The sequence below is a fragment of the Cetorhinus maximus genome, chromosome X (genome assembly GCF_964194155.1).
Source record: "Cetorhinus maximus chromosome X, sCetMax3.hap1.1, whole genome shotgun sequence".
NCBI classification, from domain to species: domain Eukaryota; kingdom Metazoa; phylum Chordata; class Chondrichthyes; order Lamniformes; family Cetorhinidae; genus Cetorhinus; species Cetorhinus maximus.
The window spans coordinates 5,245,277-5,267,309 of record NC_135917.1 but is presented as its reverse complement, the minus strand read 5'-3'; the positions used below and the strand labels follow the sequence as shown (position 1 = coordinate 5,267,309).

General features: G+C 43.6%; 1 protein-coding gene across 1 annotated transcript in view; it reads left to right on the top strand.

The window, feature by feature from the left end:
* Positions 1-2,930: 2,930 nt before the first annotated feature.
* LOC144672720 (protein Wnt-6-like) overlaps positions 2,931-22,033 on the top strand; it is an 80,738-nt gene continuing 61,635 nt past the window's right edge. The window contains exon 1 of the mRNA XM_078534663.1: positions 2,931-3,046. Coding sequence (XP_078390789.1) covers positions 3,027-3,046 — 20 coding nt within the window. The 5' untranslated portion in view covers positions 2,931-3,026. The remainder of the gene's footprint in view (positions 3,047-22,033) is intronic.

Here is a 22,033-nt window from a genome sequence, read left to right as displayed (position 1 = left end):
TCTGGTGACCTTTCCGACTTTGTTGGATAATTACTAAGTAGTAGAGATTGTGGTTATAGAGAAATGTGAAACCTACACATTTGCTGACTCACTGACTGAAGCCTATCATTATTGGATTTTTTTTGTCTGCAAAGGGCATTCAAAGGGAGTGCTTCATAAATAAGAAAATAAATCCATTCAGAGCCACGAATCTTAGTGGGTAAAGAATGCTCGGAAGGTCATGACCCCTCCTCTTCTAACCCCCCATGCCAACCTATGGCACTTTCATGCCCATTCACCCAGTGTACATGCTCTACAGAACTAATGAGCCTGAAAGTAACAATAGCATGTGTGGAAAAGCATTAAAAAATCATTATGCATTCTTGGCTGAGAGCCCAGACATCCATTAATTTGTTAAAACAGCAGTGCCCCAGGGAAAACATTGCTTGATTGACAGCTCTGTCTCTGTGATCTATTCTGTCAATTGCACAATGTTTATTTACACAAGATAAAGGGATGTCAAGTGCTTGTAGTTTTTGCTATTGATACTTTAAAAGGCCTGGGTGATTGACACTTTTTTAGGACTGTATTAAAAGCACTTTTTATAAACTAAATGTGGAAAATTATAAACGAACAACTGGAGGACATAGTTTGGCAACGGATCATGGGTAAGACCTTTTGAACTTACCAAAAGGTTCCCTCATCCAGAATATGGTTCACGACATCTCTGAGGGACTGTGAGTCACAACTCCTTGAAAAGCTGGTCCGACTCCATGAAAACTGTGCGGGACTAGGAGATGCCTATCCCCGCAATAGAGCATGGCAGGTTGGGAGTGTACAGTGCGGTCTAGCAACCTGCACCCTTATCCCGTGCTGGTGAAAACTGGGAATCCAGGAATCAGATCCAAGTTGCCATTTTTAAAAGGTCCATGGAGTCTCCATAACTCCATGAAGATCCAACCCTATGTGTTTGAGATGCAATTCTGAATCTTTTCTCGGAAGGTCAAGAGGTGACCTAATAGCGCATCTTTAAAGACATTTTTTGACAGATCAGCCACAGGAAGAATGTGGGGCGGATCAAAACTGGAGGCCATCAATATAAGATAGTCACCAAGATATCCAATTGTTAATTCAGAAGGAGCTTCTTTACCCAGAGAGTGGTGTGAATATGGAACTCGCTACCACAGGGAGTGGCTGAGGTGAATTGTATAGATGCATTTAAGGAGAGGATAGATAACCACATGAAGGAGAGGGGAATAGAGGCTCACGCTGATAGAGTGAGACGAGGAGAGGAGGAGGCTCAAGTGGAGCATAAACACCAGCATGACCTGTTTTAGTGCCATATCTACAAATGTGATGTCATATTGTCATCATCCAATCACATGCGCCTGAAATTACTCCAATGGTGACTAACCTATCATGTGTTTGTTTTTCATTTCCCACTTGTATCTGTTGGTATGAACTTTGATATTTTTCTGTGTTTGTTTGCATCTTGCCTCTGCAGTTATGAAATGTACAACTGCAACACCATGAGGGATTATTGTACAGCAGTTTACCAGGAACCAAATTGTAATGGTACTTGCACAACTGGGAACAGTGGGGAGGGAAACTGGTTGGCATGTGTAACGATGTTCTGAGCACATTTCTTCTCACCCACCAAGTCTTTATACAGCAACCAGAACAAGTCTTTTCTCATGATGCATTACTGTAGTTGCTGGAGCTTCAGGAGATTGCAGGGGCTACAAGCATGGTTTGAAGCAGTTTGACCTGAAGTTTGGGGTGCTGCACGGTAATCATGCTCCTTAGCATGTTGTGAATCAGATTTATCATGGATTTACCTCCCCCTGGTTACCTGTATGTTATTTTCTAAAAGGGATAGTGCACAGAGCAGTGTGGTTGGCATTGCATCGTGTCGAGATGATGGCTTAAACCAGGAGCACAAGTAGCTTGGCCACCTCCACTGTAAACTCCTCAAATCTACTCCAGAGTTGGCCTTTCTTCCAACTTATTTAATTGGTTGCTCATTAATGTGCTCGTGCACTAAATGCCAAGACTGGGAATGGAACATGTTGCCGTGCTCAGCATCAGCATTTCTAGGTTGAGCTGCAGGATGAAATGCCCGTTGCATAGTCCTAGTGAAGACCACCCACTGCGACATTCCCAGTTTCTACAACAGCCATTTCATGGAAACATAGAAACTAGGAGCAGGAGTAGGCCATTCGGCCCTTTGAGCCTGCTCCGCATTCAATATGATCATGGCTGATCCTCTATCTCAATGCCATATTCCTGCTTTCTCTCCATACCCCTTGATGCCCCTAATATCCAAAAATTTATCAATTTCTTTCTTGAATATACTCAGTGACCTGGTCTTTCTGATTAAAATTGCATGAAAATTGGGGCTGCAGTATGGGCTATTTTGCATTATGGCTACTGCCCATTAGGAAGGTCTAAAGCCTCTTTATATTTACAGTGAATTAACATTAACATGCTCTAAAATAAAGCTGATATAATCCAAACTTTAAGCCACTCTTGTATCATTAATTCTTTCAGATCTTAGTCTTGTGTATTTATGTAATGAAGTTAGGCTTTGCTGTTAAGTTTAATCTTGCAACTAGAGTCTCAAGAATCTACACCATAAACAGCTTGGTGTACACTGTTGCAGCAAATTGGCCAAATTCAAACCAGGACCGACTCTGAGCCCAGGATTTCAATGTTAATGCAAGTTTGTGCCCTATGTGTTCGTAAAGGCAGTTTCAGAGCTGTTGTTGGGAGAGGCTGCTTCTGCCCGGGTACATATTGTGCTGCAGTCCTGGCAAGGTCCCCACAGCCAGGAAAAAAAAGGGCGGCTGTCACAGTGTTTTTGGAAACAGGATTGCTAACAAGTGACATCGTCAGCGCAGCAGTGCGTCCTCCCATTCAGTTCACGGGGCGTAAAACTGAGAGAACATCACATTTGGAGGAGTTCTGTCTCCAGGTCAGAAATCTCTTGCAGCCATCGATGAAAACCCACAAAAGAAAGCACTGTAGATTCCCAACACCTTTCATCAATGTCACCCACCACTTTCAGGTAGGTGTGTGTGTATGCGTGCGTGTGTAATGCAGACATGACAATGTTGGTGGCATTGCAAATATAATCACAAAATACACCTAATACATGTCAATATGTACCTAACATTTATTTTTTAAAATTGTATTTTGTTCAGTGACATGAACCATAAAAAATTGCATTTATATAGTGCCTTTCACAAGCACTGGACCTCCCAAAGCACTTCGGAGGGTGAAGTACTTTTTGAAGTGCAGACACTGTTGTAATGCAGGAAATGCAGCAATCAATTTGAGCACAGCAAGCTCCCATGAACAGCAATGTGATAATGGCCAGATAATCTGTTTTAATGATGTTGGTTGAGGGATAAATATTGGCCAGGACACCGGGGAGAACCCCCCTGCTCTTCTTCAAAATAGTGCCCTGGGATCTTTTACATCCACCTGAGCAGGCTAACAGGACCTCTGTTTTTAACACCTCATCTGAAAGACAGCACCTCCGACAGTGCCACACTCCCTTAGTTGGCCTTGATTTTTGTGCTCGAGCCCTGGAGCGAGACTCGAACTGACAACCTTCTCACTTGGCAGTCCCTGAGATTAACCTTCGCCCATTTGATAGTGAGGATGCCGCAGCTAACCTCAGTGTCGGAGGAATTGGGGGCAAGTCAGTGGGGGACCCTGCTAATGACTGGGTGTGTGTGTGTGTGTGTTTGTGTGTGTGTGTTTGTGTGTGTGTGCGTGTTTGTGTACACATCATGAATGGCCTCAGCTGTGATACCCAACAGTTGACAAGCCTGACCAAAATTCATTACTTCACCGTGAGGGTGGGTCACTCAGGTGAGGGACTGCAGGGCCGCCAGTGCTTGTGACATTATATCACAGTGCTGATCAGTGCTGAGGTCAATGCGACTTTGGAAACACTTGCTAAAAGTATCGAGGTCCAATCTTTCATTGAGATGCCAAAGCATCACAGTTGTTGCAGAATGAAGCAAGCCACTCGATTGTATCAAAAAGGAAAGGTAAATGCACAGGTAAACCATACAGATGGATCGCTGCCTGGGTTGAGTTACCACACTTCAGAAGGAGTTGCAGGCAGCGACTCATTTGGGCTGTGAGCCCTGGGCTAGGCGAGGGATCGGGCCGATAGGGGCTCATGTTGGATTGCTATGCAGCAGAGTGCACATCCAAACACCAAGCATTCTGGCCTAGGTGCACTCGCTCTCCCTCTGTCCCATAGTTCGCTAACCTGTCGACACTTGCTGCATGGCCTGATGGGAGGGGTACTGAAGGAAGGTCTGAGACTGTGGAAATGGACCTCAGTAACAGGCAGTGACCTTAGGAGAGCACAGGAAGTTAGAGAGGCAAGAAAAGTTTTAAATTCGAGCTCAACTTTAAATATTGCAGACAGTAAAAAGCTAATCGAGGCCTCACTTGAGTTTTAAAACAAATCCCACATATGTTGTTGTGTTGTGGATTGCACTGTGGTGAATTAGGATGGTGTTTGACAGGCTGCATCATCACTCTGAGGGTTTGGAGGTGTCAGCTGTGGCTCAGTTCATAGCACCCTCGCCTTTGAATCAGAGGGTTGTGGGTTCATGTCCCACTCCCGGAAACCAAGAACTGTGATTGTACTCGAAAGAGTTGCAATCTGTGACTGTTGATAACTCGAAAGAGTATCACTCTGAGGGTGAGGTGTCAGCTGTGGCTCAGTTCATAGCACCCTCGCCTTTGAATCAGAGGGTTGTGGGTTCATGTCCCACTCCCGGAAACCAAGAACTGTGATTGTACTCGAAAGAGTTGCAATCTGTGACTGTTGATAACTCAAAAGAGTATCACTCTGAGGGTTAATTCTGGAGGCATGTGGTCTGATTTTGATTAATTTGATGCGCAAATATCTGATTGATTGCACAACACTGTCTGAGGCAGACTCCATTAGCAGTGAATCAGAGCTTGCCTGAAATAATGTACAGATTCCACATTCTCTCTCTGTTGTAACACCAGCTCACCGCACCACCCCCCCCACAACCCCTTCCCAAGGCTTCCTGCGGTCACCTCATGTCGCAGGGGAGGATATGGGACTGTGGGAAAAGATTGACATTCCCTCTTTCCAAAAGCCTGACCACATTTTCACTTTCAGAGTGTCTTTTACACAAAAAAACAATCTGGGATAATCCACAAAAGCAATTTAGCCTCATTGGAGGCAAAATGTCAACAGCAAGGTGGTTATTGTTTCTCTACAAGGTCCCCTCAGCCGCTTGTAATTAACTCTCTCTGCCCATTTTAATGTCGAGAAAACGGCTTACCTTGTATGTCCCAGCCCCACTGCTTCCCTGCACATCACTTGCATTCTAAAGCTCCTGAGATGCCCAGCCATAGCAACCGTGGCAGAGCCATTGCTAATCCCCGGGCACCACACATTTTTGAACCATGCGCACCTACTTTCTGTTAAAAGACTTGCAGCTTAAATGCACGACAAATAGCCAGTGGAAACAATCAGGACAATTCTGCACAGCCACGGGTGTCTAATGCAAATCTTCATGGGTAGGATGTGTGGCATTTCAGGCTTAATGAATTGTCCATCACCGCTTTCAGCTCCATCTCAGGGCCTGAATTAATCTAGCAGGCTCAGCAGGAAGTCAGACACTAAGTCGCTATTTATTACACATCCATTGTAACTAATTGATGTAATTAACACTGATTCCAATCCTTACAAACAATAGCTCATTCAGAGAGGCACTGACACGCAGTGCTATCCCATCGACTCAAATGACTTCACTAGAATAGACTCCCCTCCGTGGACAAATTTATCCCACTGCCTGATGGGATTGCCTGGAATTTCCCAGCATCCTCTCTGAATGCCCTCTTTCTCTGCTTTCTGCTCCTGCATGAGATTAACCCTTTGTGCCCTCCAGTGCACAATGCACTTATGTTTATGAAATGTGATTCATGAAGAGCAGCACGCCCTGAATCCCAATTAGCCCATATTTATTAGTCGAGGCTGATGAAACCCAAGGCTGCTTATGTTTCAGAGGTGCTGTTTTCAGTTTGAGCAACTGACCCATCCCCTCCACCTTCACCACCAAATGCAATCTGACTCCCATCGAGTGTAGACAGTAAATATTACATATATTAAAGAACCCACAATAAGTCCATGTCTTTTTAAAAATTTCTCATTTGCATGTTGTCTGTATTTTTAGGTTGAGGATTGAAAGAGTGAAAAGTGAGATGGTGGGATAAGGTGAATGCTTTCACTATTGACCCATAGCATATTGGCAATAGATGGCCACTCCTGTTAGCTCGGTGCCAACCTTTGCTTGCTTATATCCCAAGTGTCTTGGGATATTTTCCTCTGTTGAAGGCATCATAGGAATGCAAATTGTTGGTTACTGCCAGTAGCTGTCAATCGGGGAGCTTTGCACCACACTGGCCCTCTCTACTGGAGCCTCTTCCTCTTCTATTCCTGGAAGGCATCATCTGTCCATCCATACCTTGTGAAACACACAGGACACGCTGAAGACTGTGTCCTTCCCAAGTCGTCCAAACAGCAGAAGCATCGCTTCAGCAAGCCTATGGTATGCTCAGCAGTGGTCACGACATGGACTTCACTGGATCGTCACCGCTGTGGAGAGGGGTAGAGTGGAGAGCGGGGGCAGTCCTGATTGGCATCATGTGCCAGGGCTGCAAAGGTAGGCCGGCTCTCTCAAAAACCAACCAATCATACTGCGAGGCCCCTCACGTAGTTGTGCCAGACTGGACTGCTGCAGAGTCCTGGCTGCTCTCAGGGAGTTGGGCATCTAAAGCAAGTGGCACATGCCATGTTTGCCAGGGGCAGAGTCTTGACAGATTTCTGAATGGAAAGGTCTCAGCAGCTCAACAGGGCATGTAATTTTCTCATACTGGCTGGGTTTCCAATGTGCAAAGGCTTTGTTGATGGAACCCATGGGTTCATTAGAGCTGGATGTGCAGGATCATATTTATGTGGTTACTAACAATCTACATACTGCTGGAGTGGAAACTCTTCCTGGTCATGAAAATATCAGGGTTTTCATGTGAAGCCCTCTTGGTTTCCATCAACTGTGCCCAGTCCTGCTTGTCTGAAAAAGTTCAGAGTCCCATGCTCTCTTTCTGTCTTTCTTGCATAGCATTTAAGCAGATCAATGCCACAATGAATATCGATATTTTAGAAGGTTGAACATTTGTTCTCCAGTGTGTTTTGAAAAAGGAGAGAGTCAAAGTCTTCCCACGGGACAAATTACCACTCACCGGGAAACAGTGCATCCAACACTTGCTCAGACAGCATTATCTCCCTGAAGCTAACAGTGCTCATTATTTAGTCCAATTATATATTAAACTCCATCCCTTCCCATGACAGCACAGCTATGGAACTGTACTCTCGCATCATTCAATGTCTTCAGCAGTGGAGAATAGTAGCAAAATCAAAACTAAATCACAATCTATCATTCAGTGTCATTTTCTAGCATTCAGTTGGCTTTTTTTCATACTCTCTGTTTTTACACAAAGTACAAGTTATCGAAAATATAACATGAATCTTGTTCCATAGCTGTGTGATGTAGGTTTTACCTCCAGGAAAGTTGTATGTAGATATTTCAGGTACTGAAGCACTCCATGTCCATATGCAGCAAGACCTTGACAATATTCAGGCCTGGGCTGATAAGTGGCAAGTTACATCCATGCCACATAAGTGTCAGGTAATAACCATCTCCAATAAGGTGGTGGTGAACTGCCTTCTTGAACTGTTGGAGTCCATGCACTGTGGGTGTACCTACATCAAATGGACTGCAGCAGTTCAAGAAGGCAGCTCACCATCAACTTCTCAATGGCAATTAGGGATAGGCAATAAATGCTGGCCTAGCCAGCAATGCCCACATCCCATGAATGAATAAAAAAAACAAGAGAGAATCTAACCATCTTCCCTTGACATTTAATGGCATTACTATCACTGATCCCCCACTATCAACACCCTGGGGGGTTACCATTGATCAGAAACTGACCTGGACCAGCCATATAAATACTGTGGCTACAAAAGCAGGTCAGAGGCTGGGAATTCTGTGGCGAGTAACTCACCTCCTGACTCCCCAAAGCCTGCCCACCATCTACAAGGCACAAGTCAGGAGTGTGATGGAATACTCTCCACTTGCCTGGATGAGTGCAGCTCCAACAACACTCAAGAAGCTTGACACCACCCAGGACAAAGCAGCCTGCTTGATTGGCACCCCATCCACTACCTTCAACACTCACTCCTTTCACCACTGATGCACAGTGGCAGCAATGTGTATCATCTACAAGATGCACTGCAGCAACTCACCAAGGCTCCTTAGACAGCACCTTCTAAACCCGCAACCTCTACCACCTAGAAGGACAAGGGCAGCAGATACATGGGAACACCACCACCTGGAATTTCCCCTCCAAGCCACTCACCATCCTGACTTGGAAATATATCGGCTATTCCTTCACTGTCACTGGGTCAAAATCCTGGAACTCCCTTCCTAACAGCACTGTGGGTGTACCTACACCACATGGACTGCAGCAGCTCAAGAAGGCAGCTCACCACCACCTTTTCAAGGGCAATTAGGGATGGGCAATAAATGCTGGCCTAGCCAGCGACACCCACATCCAATGAACAAATGAATAAAAAAAGCATTACGAAATGGATTTGGATAGTTGGCGTGACAACGTAGAGCCATTAGAATGAAGTGATAGGTCGTGGATGAGTATCAAATCTCAGCTATACCCCAGTAATGAGGTGCAGGGAAAGGCCAAATGAAAGAGGGAGTCAGCACCAGTGTGCTGGTGTGTAACTGTTGGTGACTGGATTGATGGTCGCCTGCAATGAGATCTCCCATCCACTTGAAAGACCACAACAAAGAAAACAGAAATAATATACAAGCATCTCAAGCCCTCAAAAAGCTGTCAACTGAGGTAACCTTTGGCGAAGGCTGACAAGGCAAGGGATTGCACAATGATGGGCAGGGGGACTCTGAGGGAAGGTAGTAAAACATGTAGATAGCTGGTTAAGAAGACATACAGGATACTTTCCATTCTTGCTGAGGTATACAATGGTAAGAGGAGGGTGGCTATGCTCCAATTGTACAAAGCCCTAATTAGGACACAATTAGAGTACTGTGTACAGTTCTGGTCACCACATTACAAGAAGGCTGTGATTGCACTGAAGATGGCCCAGAGGAGATTTATGAGGATGTTGTCAGCAATGGAGTATTCTAGCTATGGGCATGGATTGGATAGGCTGGGATTGTTTTCTTTGGAACAGCGGAGGCTGAGGGGAGGCCTAACTGGAGTGCAAAATATTAGGGATGGACCTAGATAGAATCGATAGGAAGGACTTATTTTCTTGAGCAGAGAGGTCAATAACCAGGGGGCATAGATCAAAAGTAGCTGGTGGAAGGATTAGAGGGGAGTTGAGGAGAAATATTTTCACCCAGAGGGTGGTGAGGATCTGGAGCTGACAGCCTGAAAAGAGGTTAGAAGCACAAACTCTCCATTGTATTGAAAGAATACTTGGATGTGCACTTGAAGTGCTGTAACCTATGAGGCTACAGACCAAGAGCTGCAAAGTGGGATTAGACTGGATAATTCTGTTTCGGCCGGCACAGACACAATGGGCTGAATGGTCTCCTTCTGGGCCATAATATTTCTGTTACTTTGCGTCACTCAAACCACACAGTGAAGATAATATCCCCAGTGCTCTTTGAAGGGCTGTTTTACTGATTCTGACCTTAAGGACACCCACCAACAAAGAAGCTTTATCAACACCTTTATATTACAAAAATGCACACCTGTCCTTTGGCGTGCATCGGAATGATCTCGGCCAACAATGCATTAATCAGTCACATGGCCCCAGGGACTTTTTACCAATCCTTCCTCCTTCCATCTGGTCCAATTCTGCAACCAACCTTCCAATTTCTTGCCTGGTTCTGCAGCCGTCCTTTTCAGCCCTGTCCATTCTCCCTACATAACTACACCTAATTACTCACACCAACCTTTTATCCCATTACACACAGCCAGTTCAAAGTGTATCCACAAGATATCAACATATGATGCATCATGTAAACTGACCACACCTATGTAAAATGCCATTATGTCTTATTGCTCAAGAAGTTAGGAAATCATTATTTTATTTAGACGTTTCAATTTTACAAATGGTCTTGTTTATCTTAAGATATTTCAACAGCATTTCCAAATGGAGTGTCACATTAGATTTATAGCACAGCCCTAGGGCACTAGAAGGTTATTGCCAGCAGCAAAAAAATGAAGTTACAGTGTCTTTCGCTAAGAAATCTATTTTATAAATAGAAACAGAGCTAAACATTGAAAGAATGTACATTTTGTTTAAACATTTTCATGTGTACACGATCACAGGATTACAAAGGAACAAGATCCTAATATTCATTGGGAGTTAAAGGCCCCCACACTATTTACACTCTGCCTGAGAGTGACTATTTACCTCATCAAAAATTAACTGCCCTCTGGGGTCAGTATTCTGTCAAGATGGTTTCCTTCAGGCCTAAGCAGGCTATCCTTGCTCTAAAATCAAGGTGAAAGCAAAGTAGGTGAAAGAGCCCAAAGCCATTTTCAAACCACTGAATTTGCTATAATAATCAATGGTACAAGTGAAAGCTTGACATCTGTCCACTGATCTATCAGTTGGGCTTTGGTTTAGCTTTCTTGCCATGGGAGATGCTGCCACTTGGCAAGAAATTTGAACTTTCCCTGAAACTAGGGTTTGGCTTGCATTTCTGTGCCGTGTTGGGGGCAGAGCCAGTATTTTAGGGATGGAAAGGAATTGTGAGTTATGCTTGTTGTCGAAGTTTAATTTGCCTTGTACTTAACGATCTAGATAAGAGCTTAATAGTTAGGGATTGCGCCCATCCCAGTTCTCCTGTATTCATCTCTGCTGTAAGTTTCAACACTCTGTATCTCATTTAAACCCCAATAGAAATTTGCCTGGTTAGCACTGTGGCAACATCACCGCTGGCCATTATCTCTTAACCCCACGCCTGGGGGCTTTTGATGGATGTGATAGCAATAGCAACTGAATTTGGATGGTTATAAGAGCATAATAACAAGCTTATTATCCCTGACGAAGTAATTGTGGTCCAACCCTAGAGACAACAGTCCACTTATCCACAGGCCTGAGACTGTCTAAGGCACCCATCTTCCAAAAATGTGATTTGTGTGTGGATGGGGGAACATATGCCAAGTGTGACACATCATTAGATTCCGGAGTGTGGTTTCTGGTCACTGTAGAGATGATAAGTGCTTTGGGAAATTTGTAGTAAGTATTATGAAATGAAGCAAATCGAGAGGGCCATAAAAAGAGTTTGCAGGGTGTCATTTTATAAAATAGTAATTATTAAACTCCATTGTGGACTAAGTTATTCAGGAGATAGCATTGTGAGCTCCCATTGCAAAACAGGTTTGCCATTTTCTGTGCAATGATCATAACTTTTTTTCAATGGTATCTTTTATTCAGCTGAATTGCCCTGCAGCACATGTGGTTGGATTGTTGAGTCATGGTTGTATATCATAGGATGTAAAACCTATCATTATGGCAGTGCCCGCATTTTCCATCGTAATCAGAACACACATCTGGAATGATTTAGTGGCAAGCTTGAGGGGGAAAGGTTAGTTCCTCAGCACTATTGTATGTTAGCCATGAAATGAGAGTTACCGGCATGGTCTAATAAAAACCAAGGTGGGCCAATAAGGTCAGTCATCATTAATTTGTTGCACATATTGTAGCATGTTATGCCAATCTTGAGCCAGAGGGACTTTGCATGGCGCAAGACCCATCAACAACATGTGCAAGATCACATCCACCTCTAATACATGTGCTAGGAGACTTTTCTGGTCTTTGATCTCATGGCCCAGATTTCACTGTGGCAATGACAAGTGGAACTGTCACCATTCGCCATTACTACTCTACTGACAGAAGCCCTGGGAGTCCGTACATGAGTGGAAGAATGCGGAGATCCAGAAGTTGTTGTTATTGAGTCCTCCTTAGTCCACAGTCTGCATAGATGTTCCTACGAACAGCAATCTCCATTACAATCATGATTTGACAAGAACTCGAACACTATTTGTCTTGCTATTTTTAAGAAAAAAACCTTGTGATAAAGTTACACCTTTTGAATGAGGCGTAACTTGGTTTTTAACCACAGTAACTTCATAATTACTGCTAAACACCCTCACTGGCCTGAAAAGCTCATTTTATATTTGTGGAATGTTATATTTTTCCACAATTATTAAAAATTCCACATTTAAAACATGTTTTTTTCCGGGAAGCCTGTTTATATTTATTTTGGCTTTTATAAAATATTCATACATTTATTTTGCTATCTGAAAATTTAAATTAAAAGTGAAGGATTTTAAGTGCTTTTAGCTTCCTGGTTTGCTGACTGTGAAAATACTTCAATTTGATTAGTTGTCTACCTGCTTGCTGACATTATTGCTGCTGCACATCAAGGCATCTTCTTGACTCGGTGCCAGGTTTAAACTGGCTTTGGAAAAGGGGAAATTCCTACCACAGGGATTGCTAGGTCTTTGTGGGCAGTTTCTTTTCAGAGTCAGCAGCGAGTGCCCTTGCTTTGCCACTGATCGCAAAATCCAATCCCTTTTTTATCTCACCAAGGCACAAATGGAGATCAATCTGTGCATAATGAATTCATTGTCCTGGAATATACACCAGCTTAACTGACCATTAGGTCATTCCAGGAATATTATGAAATGTAACAAGTGGAAGCTTTCATATACCTTTATTCTTTGTGATTTACTGGTCCAAACAAGGGGTGTCTGTGCTGAATTTGTGCCCTTTTGTAGATCATGCAGAGCTTCAGGCAAATCCGAGTGAGGAAAATAGCTCTGTGGTCCTCTGGTCAGAAATGGACAAAACAAAAATTGGTGCGAGACCATTGGCTGTTAATTGTATGTTCATTGAGGGTGATAGGCATTAACTGGGGATTCACTTGTGCTCCTAGAATTAGGAACAGACTGAAACTGTCATTGGATTAGGAGGTGCATGCTTGTACTTATAAAAGTGTGTAAAGATTGGCTCCGGTTCTATCCTTTGCTGTCTGGCTATCTTGAATAGAACACTGGATACATGAACGCCTGCCATATTTTATGTCTCGTCTTCCCACTCCTATAACCACCTATTTTTGCGTCTTTGTGTTACTCCCTAGACTTGCCTGCAGGAGCTGTGCATCAAAGGTTCAGGAAGGATAAAGCAGTGTTTTTTTTAATATAGTGATAGGTAGCCTCAACAAATGGCACATCTTATCACATGGTGAAAAATCAATTGGAGGTTCAGGCAGAATTTGAACAATGGGAGAGATCACCTCCATTGCCACATCACAAGCTATTGTAGGATCTTTGACATTTGAATGCAATTACTATTATTAGAGAAAAGAAACTGAAGAGAAGACATGTGAAGCTACAAATTACTATTACCACCTCTGAAAAAATAGTGGGCATGTATACATTTGTCTAATAATTTCACTAAAAGTAATTTCTAGGCTAAAGTCTTTAAAATGTTGAGTGATAGGCATAACATTAAAATGAACCAGATAATATAACTGAGCTAGAAGGCGAGAGCATAAAATGAACAAGCCTTAAGCAACATTTGAAAGTAGAAGGTTTTTTTTCTTTCTCTAGGGATAGTTAAGTGGAATTGACTCTGATTACCAAATCAGCACTTCAAGGCAAATTAAAAATTCGGTACTGGGAGGCTCAAATAAATAGGGAATTACATACATAAAAGAACTCTCTTTATTTTCCAGTGGCCAGCACTTGTTCATTTATCAGGGCCTGGGCTGAGTTGACTGACTCTGGGTACAATGGCCAAGGTCAGCATCAAAATGTCTCATAAAGGCTCTCGAGTCAGTAAAGGCCTTCATTCTGGGAGTGAAGGATTCACTTAGTATTTGACACTTCCCACAGGTGGTATGCAGATCTTCATACATTCTAATACTGAGATTGTGGTTTCAAACCCTACCCTTGTAAATTGCAAATTGAATTTAATGACTCTAGTAATGTGTAGGTTATTGTCAAATTGACAAGAAACTCCAGCTCGTTTATTAATGTCCTTCAGGGCACGTTACTTGGCATCCCTATCCAGTCTAGGCCTCCATGCAACTTCAGTCCCACAGGGTTGAATCCTAATGCCTTCAGGGCAAATGGGATAGGCAGTAAATGTGGCCTTGCCGATGTTGCCAAATCTTGTGAACATTTTAAAGTGCCTGAAAATGAGCCCTGTAGTTTCCAGTTGAGGATTGCAATTGGAATAGAAAGGGGGGAGGAGGGGGTGGGTGGGGGTGAGGGCTAAAATTCCTCCTGGCTGATCTAGATTCACACACTGGAGTTTAAGGACTAGATTACACCCACTTCAACTAAGGGAACATATATTTTCTCTCTAAATTCCCTGGACGTGTTGCATTAGAGGCTCTTTTGGTCCTTGTTAGTGCTCGTGGTTTAAACTGGAAAACCTAAGCATGAGTGGCAGTTAGTGCTGACTTGCCCCAACTCACATATGTCCGTGCTACTGGGAAGCCATTACAGCCAGTCTAATGCTCAGCAGAAAATTATTAACTGAGAGAGGCCCAGCAGCAATCGCCAAAACATATTAGCCTGCCCAGCATTCCTTCTCACCATTCCTAACATTTTTTCAGCAGGCATACATGAAGTCTGAACAGTCCAATCACACGGCAGCCAAACTGCTCATTTCTTACCACTGTGGACTGGGTTTTGAGTTTTGGTGAGCTTTATGTAACCCTGACATACCATCACGGTAACACATTGCACTGGGTCATTTAATTGAACCATTTCACCAAGTTGGTATTTTGGACTTGTGGTTTGACAAGCAAGTGTTTTCAATTTGAACCATGTTTTTCGCATAAGACAATGTTTTCTTCTGTAATTAATTATGCACTGTATAAACTGCCCCTTTAAAGAATTCCAACAGTCTCTCCATCTCGTCAAATGGAAGGATTCTTGTGAATTGGGTCAATGTATCATTTTTGTCTCTCTCTCTGCATCATTAATCAATACCAGAAACAGAAATAAATGAACACTAATATAGCTCATGCATAAGGCATGGAACATGGGTCTGGTACTGATTAAAACTAGCAGGTCCAGCCATCAAATCCAAAGTGATGAGCTTCAACAATTTAGACATTCAGCTTCATGCTAATTTTTTCCATAGAAATCTAGTTAGCAGTATTTGATATGAGATACATGACAGGGAATCTATCCTGGAGCCTATAACGTATATATGAAGTGTATGTCACCTTGATATAAATGATGCTAAGGTGTCTTACACCATGTTACACATGAATTTTCAAGTCCGACTATTTACAAGGGCATCAATATTGATTCCTGATTGTCAGGAATATCCCCTTTTTCCCTTGTGTTGATACGGGTCAAAGTAATTGCGGAAATGGCGAAGTAATTATGAAAATGTCAATGTTTGTTAATTCTTTGGTGTGATTGTTTACACAAGGGTTCTGCTAATCTGTTGATACTTTAATGGGTTGAGTTTTTTTTGTCTTTTATATACTGCGTTTAAAAATCCCTTTGGGATTTTACTAGTAGGTGCTTTCATGTTGCGTCAGCCACAGGTCAGTTAGTTGCACTTTTGCTGCTAAGTCAGAAGGTTGTGGGTTCAAGTCCCAGTCCAAAAATCTAGGCTTCCTTGGCTGAGGGATTCCTGCACTGTCAGAGGTGCTGTCTTTCAAATGAGACATTAAACCGAGGCCTGTTTGCCATCTCAAAGGCGCCTGTTTTAAAAAAAGACCACTGCACCTTTTGGAAGAAGAGCAGGCGAGTTCTCCCTAGTATCCTGGCCAATACTTATCCCTCAACCAATACCTTAAGAACAGTTTGTCTAGCCATTATCTTATTGCTGTTTGTGGGACCCTACTATGACAACAGTATGCTTAAAAAAAAAGTACTTCATTGGTTGTAAAGCACTTTGGGAGGTCCTGCAGTTGTGAAAGGCACTATAGAAATGCAAGTCTTTCTTTAAGTCTGTATGATAACACATAAAAATAAGGACAACAACAGACTGATTTCTGGTTTATGGTCTACTCTACAGCTGCATGGATGGCAACCCTACGAAGGTTGCTAGAGTTATTTGAGAACATTTAGGCAAAATTTTAATACATGAGGTTGACAAAATTGACAACAGCACCCCCTATGGGAGATTGGATCAATCAACGTTATGTCAACCTGGACAAATTTTCTTTCAAGCCCCTCTGTTTGTTGTGAAATCGAGTGTGTGGCAGCATATGAGTGAATTATCCACCCTGTACTTCAGAATTTGAAAAGCTCTCTAATACGACACATTGTGACATCAGGTGCACACACATTAAACCCAATGTTTGGATGTGTCTCATATTATTACGACTGTGAATGATTTCAACTTCTTCATTGACGTCTGTAGCATCCTTGTCTGAAGTATTGTCCATATCCAAGCCATCTTCTCCCTCTTGCTTATCTTGGCTTGATCGGAAGTTCCAGTCAGATACTAATCTGTTTTATTGATGCACTTCTAATTTCATATTGCAAGTGATCCCTCACAGGGATTTTGTGATAACAGAAAGATAGATTTGTGTTGAAAACACTCTTCACGACCACTGGATGCCACAAAGCTTTACAGCCATGAAGTCCTTTTTGAAGTGTTGTAATATAGGAAATGTATAGTTCAATTTCTAAAGGGCATGCTTTTATGCACTCAGTAAATTCCCACATTTTGAACATATAAATAAGTAATATGTCAGAAGTATTTGATTTTGCAAAAATGTGCCCTGCACTTCATCTGCCTCCTTTTGCAAATGAAGAGATTTCTTTTCCCCTCAACAAACACAAGTATCTTCATTTGAGAAGAAAAGTGCTTCATATTTAAGATATGGGTTGAACTCATTAATGGAAATATTGAATGAATAGTTGCTTGAGACCATATGTAGTCAATAGTGAGACTCCGAGGCCCAGAAATTCAATGTAGCTGTGCCTATTTACATGCGTACAGACAGACGCCAACGCATCCAATATGGTGGGTGCCTTTTTTGGCTCAGTATCTGGTTCCCCTCGCACCTCTGTGAAATTATTTGTAAATCCAATTTGCCTGCAAACCTAAAGACACCATATTGTTTTGGCTTCCCTTTGTTTGCTCAGAATATCACTCCCTTAAAGATGTCAAGCAAACTTGTTTTCTCAGAATCATCTCCTTCTGAACCATACGGTCAATTATTGATCATATTATTCTCAAGTTTTTGCCTGGTGATGATTATTTTACCAATTATCTACAAAAGTGTGATAGATCTGGAGTTCTTGGCTTACTATTTGATTCCTTATTTGAATATGGGTACAATGTTAGGACGTTTACCAGCTAATAAGAGCTCCCAAGTATTCAATAACTCTCAAGTCATCACAAATCTCACCCATAGTCTCTCTTAGTATCCTGGGATAGATACCATCTGCCTTTGGGGATTATCTTAAACCCTTTAAACCAGTCTAGAGCCTTAATCTTGATCATTTCAAGGTCCATAAATCTGCTTGTATTGCCTGTATGAGCAGCAGGCATGTTATTATATGTTTGCAAGTAAATTCTTCAAGACGGTAATCATTGCGTATATTGACTTGGTATAATTATATTAGGAGTACGATAGACCAATTGTGATTTTGCATCAGTAATGATGACCATGAAACTGTTGGATTGTTGTAAAAACCCATCTGGTTCACTAATGCCCTTTAGGGAAGGAAATCTGCCACCCTTACCTGGTTTGGCCTACATGTGACTCCAGACCCACAGCAATGTGCTTGACTCTTAACTGCCCTCTGAAATGACCTAGTAAGCCACTAGGTTGTACTTAAGAAGGCAGCTCACCACCACCTTCTCGAGGGCAATTAGGAATGGACAATAAATGCTGGCCTTCCAGTCCATATCCTGTGAATACAAAAAACAGTTCTCTGCTCATCCTCCATTCCATCCACGTTGTCATCCTTTCATGTTCCCACCCGTATCCTGACTGTTGTTTTTACATAGGAGAAGAACTCATCAGATAGTGCTAATCAGTAAAGTATTGAAGAGACATTGATAAACGGAGCTGCTTTGATTTTCAGGTCCCTGAAATGCAGGATATAACATGCAGTGGACTGAACTGCCTTCTGCTAATTGCCTTTGCCAATCTGAAGTATCTCAGACAAAGTTTATCTCTGCTCCTAATACCTGTAAATCCAGGACTGGAGCTGTTAAATACAATTTTATTCAAGAGACCTGGCATTTGCTGCCGACATGTTTTTCTGTGAGTGCTACTTCTGGTTCCTTGCCAAAGCGATCTCTCATTATTCCTGTGAATCCTGCTTTCCACCCCTCGAGTGTCAATCTTGGCTCTGTGGGTAGCACATTCACCCCAAAGTCAAAAGGTCACAGTTTTTTTTTACTCATTCATGGGATGTGGGCTTCGCTGGCTGGGCCAATATTTATTGCCCATCCCTAATTGCCCTTGAGAAGGTGGTGGTGAGCTGCCTTCTTGAACTGCTGCTGTGATGTAGGTACACCCACAGTGCTGTTAGGAAGGGAGTTCCTGGATTTTGACCCAGCGACAGTGAAGGAACGGCGATATATTTCCAAGACAGGCTGGTGAATTACTTGGAGGGGAACCTCCAGGTGGTGGTGCTCCCACCTATCTGCTGCCCTTGTCCTTCTAAGTGGTAGTGGACATGGGTTTGGAAGGAGCCTTGGTGAGTTGCTGCAGTGCATCTTGTAGATGGTACCCACTGCTGCCACTGTGCGTCGGTGGTGGAGGGAGTGAATGTTTGTGGACGTGGTGTCAATCAAGCGGGCTGCTTTGTCCTGGGTGGTGTCCAGCTTCTTCAGTGTTGTGGGAGCTGCACCTCATCCAGGCAAATGGGGAGTATTCCATCACATTCCTGACTTGTGACTTGTAGATTGTCGATAGGCTTTAGGGAGTCAGGAGGTGAGTTATTTATCGCACGATTCCTAGTCTCTGACCTGCTCTTGTAGCCACAGTATTTATATGGCTAGTCCAGTTCAGTTTCTGATCAGTAGTAACCCCTAGGATGTTGATAGTGGGGGATTCAGTGATGGTAACGCCATTGAAAATCAAGGGGCGATGGTTGGATTCTCTCTTGTTGGAGGTGGTCATTACTTGACACTTGTGTGGCGCGAATGTTACTTGCCACTTGTCAGCCCAAGCCTGGATATTAGCCAGGTTTTGCTGCATTTGGACATGGACTGCTTCAGTATCTGAGGTGTCACGAATGGTGCTGAACATTGTGCAATCATCAGCAAACATCCCCACTTCTGACCTTATGATGGAAGGAAGGTTATTGATGAAGCAGCTGAAGATGGTTGGGCCGAGGACACTACCCTGAGGAACTCCTGCAGTGATGTTCTGGAGCTGAGATGACTGACCTCCAACAACCACAACCATCTCCCTTTGTGCTAGGTATGACTCTAACCTGTGGAGAGTTTTCCCCCTGATTCCCATTGACTCCAGTTTTGCTAGGGCTCCTTGATGCCACACTCGGTCAAATGCTGCCTTGATGTCACCTCACCTCACCTCAGGAGTTCAGCTGTTTTGTCCATGTTTGAACCAAGGCTGTAATGAGGTCAGGAGCTGAGGTGGCCCTGGCAGAACCCAAACTGGGCATCAGTGAGCAGGTTATTGCTAAGCAAGTGCTGCTTGATAGCACTGTGGATGACCCCTTCCATTACTTTGCTGATGATTGAGAGTAGACTGATGGGGTGGTAATTGGCGGGGTTGGATTTGTCCTGCTCTTTGTGTACAGGACATATCTATTTTCTACATAGCTGGGTAGATGCCTGTGTTGTAGCTGTACTGGCACAGTTTGGCTAGGGGCGCGGCAAGTTCTGGAGCACAAGTCTTCAGTACTATTGCCGGAATATTGTCAGGGCCCATAGCCTTTGCAGTGTCCAGTGCCTTCAGCCATTTCTTGATATCACGTGGAGTGAATCGAATTGACTGAAGACTGGCATCTGTGATGCTTGGGATCTCCGGAGGAGGCTGAGATGGGTCACCCACTTGGCACCTCTGGCTGAAGATTGTTGCGAATGCTTCAGCCGTGTCTTTTGCACTGATGTGCTGGCCTTCCCCATCATTGAGGATGGGGATATTTGTGGAGCCTCCTCCTCCAGTGAGTTGTTTAATTGTCCACCATCATTCACGACTGGATGTGGCAGAACTGCAGAGCTTAGATCTGATCCGTTGGTTGTGGGATCCCTTAGCCCTGTCTATCACTTGCTGCTTATGCTGTTTGGCATGCAAGTAGTCCTGTGTTATAGCTTCATCAGGTTAACAGCTCATTTTTAGGTATGCCTGGTGCTGCTCCTGGCATGCCCTCCTGCACTCTTCATTGAACCAGGGTTGACCCCCTGGCTTGATGGTAATGGTAGAGTGGGGGAATATGCCAGGCCATGAGGTTACAGATTGTGTTTGAGTACAATTCTGCTGCTGCTGATGGCCCACAGCATTTCATGGATGTCCAGTCATGAGTTGCTAGATCTGTTCGAAATCTATCCCATTTAGCATAGTGGTAGTGCCACATAACACAATGGAGGGTATCCTCAATGTGAAGGCAGGACATTGTCTCTACAATTACTGTGCTGTGGTCGCTCACACCAATACTGTCATGGACAGATGCATCTGGGGCAGGCAGGTTGGTGAGAATGAAGTCAAGTATGTTTTTCCCTCACCACCTGCCGCAGACCCAGCCTAGCAGCTATGTCCTTTAGGACTTGGCCAGCAGAGGTACTACCGAGCCACTGTCGGTGATGGACATTGAAGTCCCCCATGCAGAGTACTGCATCCTTGCCACCCTCAGTGCTTCCTCCAACTGATGTTCAACATGAAGGAGCACTGGTTCATCAGCTGAGGGAGGGCAGCACGTGGTAATCAGCAGGAGGTTTCCTTGCGCATGTTTTGGCCTGATACCATGTCCAGAGTCAATGTTGAGGACTCCCAGGGCAACTCCCTCCCGACTGTATACCACTGTGCTACCACCTCTGCTGGGCCTGTCCTGCCAGTGGGACAGGGATGGTGATGGTGGAGTCTGGGACATTATCTGTAAGGTTTAATTCTGTGAGAATGACTATGTCAGGCTGTTGCTTGACTAGTCTGTGAGACAGCTCTCCCAATTTTGGCACTAGCTCCAAGATGTTAGTAATCAACATTGGTTTAATTTCAGATTTTATGGAATTCAAATTTCACCATCTGCCGCAGTGAGATTCGAACCCAGGTCCCCAGAGCATTACCCTGGGTGCCTGGATTACTAGTCGAGTGACAATACCACTATGCCATCACCTCAACCCTACCCCAGCCATTTGAGCACATAATCTAGGCTGATGCTCCAGTACAGTACTGAGGGAGTGCTGTACTGCCAGCGATTCCACCTTTCAGGATCAGGTATTAGAGTAAGGCACCACAAAAGATCCCATGGCACTATTCAAAGAACAGGGGGAGCCTCCTAGTGTTTTGGCCAACATTTCCCCCCTCAGCCAAAACTACCAAAAACAGATTAATGGGGCATTCATCTCTTTGCTGTCTGTGGGACCTTGCTTTGTGTGAATTGGCTGCCATGTTAGCATAGTAGCAAAAGTAGGCCATTCAGCCCCTCAAGTCTGTTCATTAAATTTTATCACCAGGCAGGTCTATCTGATCATTCATTTTGGGACTCGTGCAAGATCTCTGGTTCTGATGGTAATTTTTGTGTTGCCTTCAAGATGTGTTTCTGACTTTACCCACTGCCCAATGCGATCCCTCTTTAAATGTTTTTAACTCCCACTCAAGCTTTCATTCTTCTTCAAACTTTTGGTGACGTTCACCCCCAACCCTAAAAAAGGTAATCCCTTTTAACCTTCCAATTACCACCCAATGGCCTTTACATCAGCACTTCTTAAAATTATAGAAACTGCCATTAACCTTCTTCAGCTCTG